At 35.9% G+C, this 3,822-nt stretch overlaps 1 protein-coding gene across 1 annotated transcript; it reads left to right on the top strand.

The window, feature by feature from the left end:
- Positions 1-414: 414 nt before the first annotated feature.
- Positions 415-3,512, top strand: LOC149644570 (uncharacterized). The gene is made up of 7 exons (XM_089850349.1): positions 415-529; positions 1,265-1,423; positions 1,586-1,699; positions 2,008-2,276; positions 2,342-2,428; positions 2,507-2,988; positions 3,503-3,512. Exons 1-7 carry the CDS (start codon positions 415-417, stop codon positions 3,510-3,512), a joined length of 1,236 nt encoding a protein of 411 aa, XP_089706475.1.
- Positions 3,513-3,822: the final 310 nt, after the last annotated feature.

Genomic DNA, 3,822 nt, shown 5'->3' with positions numbered 1-3,822 from the left:
GTGCTATTTAAATATCTTAACAATGGATTCATTTTTACGGTTCGAGCCTCGTAACCAGAAAAGGTTCCATTGAGGAGAAGGAAAAGGCCTGGGTTTTATTATTGGTTAGTAACGCCCATGCCTTTTCCTTTTCGGTTCTATAATCATCTCTTCGAAAACGGTTTTATCGGGGAAGATATTAATCGTAACATTGTTCCAAGATCTAAATAGAAGGTGAGTTCTAACGGTTAAAATATATAAAAGCGCGGCATTAACGGATGAAATTCATTCGTGTCGAAATAACGATACTATCAACTAGTTTTTAAGATTGGTGAGTACTAAATATTTATCATTGGATCATTAAATTTCTGGGAAAATTGGTATTCATTTGCTTTCGGAAAGAAATATAGATTTGAAGTTTTTTCCCGCTAAAAAATGTCGGATACTTCATCGTCGGACACTTCAGGGTCAGACGATGAGGTTAAACCAGTCGATTTAGCTACTAAATTTCGACCAGAGCTATATTATACGATAGATAAAATATCAAACCGTGTATCTAGGAAATATAGATGCGTTACAACCGAATATAACGTTAAATTCCGCAACTTAGAAGAACTTAAATTAATAAATATTCACGATCAACTTTCCCAAATTTTGAATTCTCTCATAACTCATGTTACGCGAAATGCTGAAGAATATAATTTAATAAGATTCGCCCTGAGCTCTGACGCTTTAATAATAATAATAATAATAATAATATTTATTTCGCAAAAATAATTCGCTGGCAACCACAGAGGCAAGCCTATATGTGGTGGTTACCGGGACAACACATGACATAAATAAAGAGAACCATACAGAAAACGAAAATTTAAAAAAATAAATAAAAAAAAAAAAAAATATTAAATAAATATTAACAAAATTACAAATTTTCACGTAACCAAATATTAAAGACAAAATCAGACACTAGAGACCGAAATTGTGGTATTGAAAGAGTACAATTTTGACCCTATCAATTTAAGATTCATGGCTATAAATGAATTAACTTCTGATCGGTTACTAGCTAGTATTGAAAAGGTGGCGCAGTCTAAGCGTAATCTTATACTTGAGGGTACCCTAAAAATTGATGTTATTCTTCTAAAATGTAAAGTTCCAATGGCAAGTACCTTCCTTATCTAGTTTTTGGGCTTATATGTTAAAGATATTTAAATCATCAAGACCCGTCTGCCACGTCAAATTAGAAAACGGACCACTAAACATCGGGTCACGTTTTCCCACCTTGTTAAAGTGAGAGTGATACCGTACGAAGATCGAGTCAACTACGAGTTCATAGACGATATTAGAGAACGTTTTAAAAATGGAGAACGGGTTAGAGTATCGCCTCCGCTTAGAAACACCCATGACCATTTTACTGGCTGGCCCAAGCAGCTCGGGGAAAACAACGTGGGTAATAAATTTACTCAAATATAAAGACATTATCATGGACATAGCGTTTATCAGGACATTTTTGATGAACTGAAACTCTTTTTACCTATTGAATTCCACGAAGGACTAATTCCTAATGATTCTGATTTTTTTGATAAACGAATAAATAATCTTTTAATCCTAGACGATCTAGCTAACACCTGTACCAAACAGGAGTTTATAAGTAATCTTTTTTGTGTCGGGAGTCATCATTTATCTTTAAGTATCGTGCTGCTGTCTCAAAATGTCTTTAACCCAGGTAAATATTCTAGAAATATATCATTGAACTGTTCTTATATCGTTATGTTTAAAAATCCTAGGGATAATAACCAGGTTCGCTATTTAAGTCGTCAGCTTTTTCCTACAGACACCAAACGCCTAACGGAAGCGTACGAAGAGTGTACCGAAAAAGCGTATTCTTATATCTTAATAGATCTAAAACAAAGTACCGATAATAGTTTAAGACTTAGGTCCAATATATTCCCTAATGAAGGACCGATGGTAATCTACGTTAGAAAATAATAATCCATAAAATATAAATCTCAATTTATTTAACCTCATTTCGAGACATGCCTTTACCCGTGTCGGTTAGGAATCAATTACCCTTTTTAAATATCTTGCGTAAAAGCGGTGTGAAACAAAGAAAACTTTTAATATCAAAGTGTACGCGACCCCAATTGGATTGTATAAGCGGTATTTGTTATAATTTGAAGAACGGAGGTATTCCATTGAATCGACATAAAAAGAAAAGACTTCAACGTTACAAAAACGTTATAAGGTATTTATCCAAGAGAGGTTTAAGCGACAAAAAGAGGCGACAGGTGTTAATTAAACAGGTAGGAGGATTCTGGCCGGCGTTGCTTTCAATGTTAATACCGACAATAGCTTCGGTCTTTACTAGATAATGAAAAAGTGCGTTTTAGTACCAGCGGCTTTACTGACGGACAATCAAAAGGAAGTTAACAGTTTAGACAACGCCATTAAAGAGGTACTGAGAAAACCTGGTTCTGCCGAGGAAAAATTGAAGGAGTACCTTTTAACTCTTCAGAAATATTTATCTTTAAAGAGTTTAGCGGAGCCACCAAGCGTTACTATCTTGCCACCTACAACGAGTTCGTCTTTTCCAGCACCCGGAGTGTCGAGCAAGATACAGCCTCTAAGTCCTTCATCCTCGTCTTGGATTCCTCCATCGTGGCCAACCCCTATCCAGAATATACCTATTAATATCTCTACCCCCTCCCAAAATGTCCCTACTAATGTCGCTACCCCTCCCCAAAGTATCCCTTTTAATATCTCCTCGAGTCTGACTACCCCACAGCCTATAATGAGTAGTACAGCAATGGGTCAAACACCGGCGATGTCGTTTACTACACCAGCGTCTCTCTCTCGAACGACCAGTATGCCTATTTTAACACCCATGGGACCCTTGGTACCGAAACAGCCCGGGACGTCTCAAACGCCGAGTATGCCAGTTTTAACACCCATGGTACCGAATCAGCCCGTGACGTCTCAACAGGCCTTATCAACGAAGGGCGCTTCTGGTTCAAAGTTCCGGAAACTTAACCCTAACGATGAGACTTCGCCGAAAAAAAGACTCGCGAAAATTCCATCTACGAAACCAAAACCGTACCCTACACAAGCCAAAATAAAAAAAGATCGCGAAGCTAGATTGAAAGAGCTTCAAAAGCCCGAATCTAAGATCGAATGGGTAACTTATAGAAAGGCAAAAAAATAACCTTAATAATGATTATTACATTAAAAGCATCTAACTCATTATATTGAAAAACACGTATCTGATTATATAAAAGCATGTATTTGAGTATATAAAAAAGCTTGTATCTGATTATATATAAAAGCATGATAATTACAATTTATATAAAAAATTATAATCGAATAATAAATATTTTTATTCTCGCATTCAATACAAATGTATCTGATTATTAAACATTACAACTTTATTTTATTGATTACATTTTTCATATCTATGTCTTAACAAGTGCAGGCAGATATTCCATAAAGATAAGGCGTCATTAATTTCCGTTTTATTTTCATACATTTTCAGAACTCTATGAAACGAATTTCCCAGACATCTTTGAATAAGAAAGAATATACAATGAGGTCCGCAACAAAGGGAGAACATATCTTGAATTAATTTATCGTTATAGATCCATCTGGACGCGTATTTGGCCAGGTTAATTTTATACGTATCCGGGCTCTGCCCGTAACTGCAGAAAAAATTACCTTCGCCATTTTCAACGTAAATGGCTACCCAATGAAGTCCAGGATCCTCGGCTCTCTCCGTGTTCAGAACAAAACAAAATTTCTTCTTTTTAGGTTTCCTGGGAAGCATGTCTCTAGGAAAAGTACCTAGGTAGTAGGGTT

This window comes from Phalangium opilio, unplaced genomic scaffold (genome assembly GCF_054372755.1).
Source record: "Phalangium opilio isolate 3A_F unplaced genomic scaffold, DU_Popi_V2 ptg000090l_1, whole genome shotgun sequence".
NCBI classification, from domain to species: Eukaryota; Metazoa; Arthropoda; class Arachnida; order Opiliones; family Phalangiidae; genus Phalangium; species Phalangium opilio.
Note: the sequence above shows the minus strand (reverse complement) of the source record. Positions and strands in the feature narration are given on the sequence as shown.

What these genes read in the sequence shown, in the direction of transcription:
- LOC149644570 (XM_089850349.1), top strand. Translation starts at nt 415, where the DNA reads ATGTCGGATACTTCATCGTCGGACACTTCAGGGTCAGACGATGAGGTT. An exon ending in TCAAAATGTCTTTAACCCAG is followed by an intron (nt 1,700 to 2,007) that starts GTAAATATTCTA and finishes CCTCATTTCGAG; the next exon opens with ACATGCCTTTACCCGTGTCG. An exon ending in GACAGGTGTTAATTAAACAG is followed by an intron (nt 2,277 to 2,341) that starts GTAGGAGGATTC and finishes GGTCTTTACTAG; the next exon opens with ATAATGAAAAAGTGCGTTTT.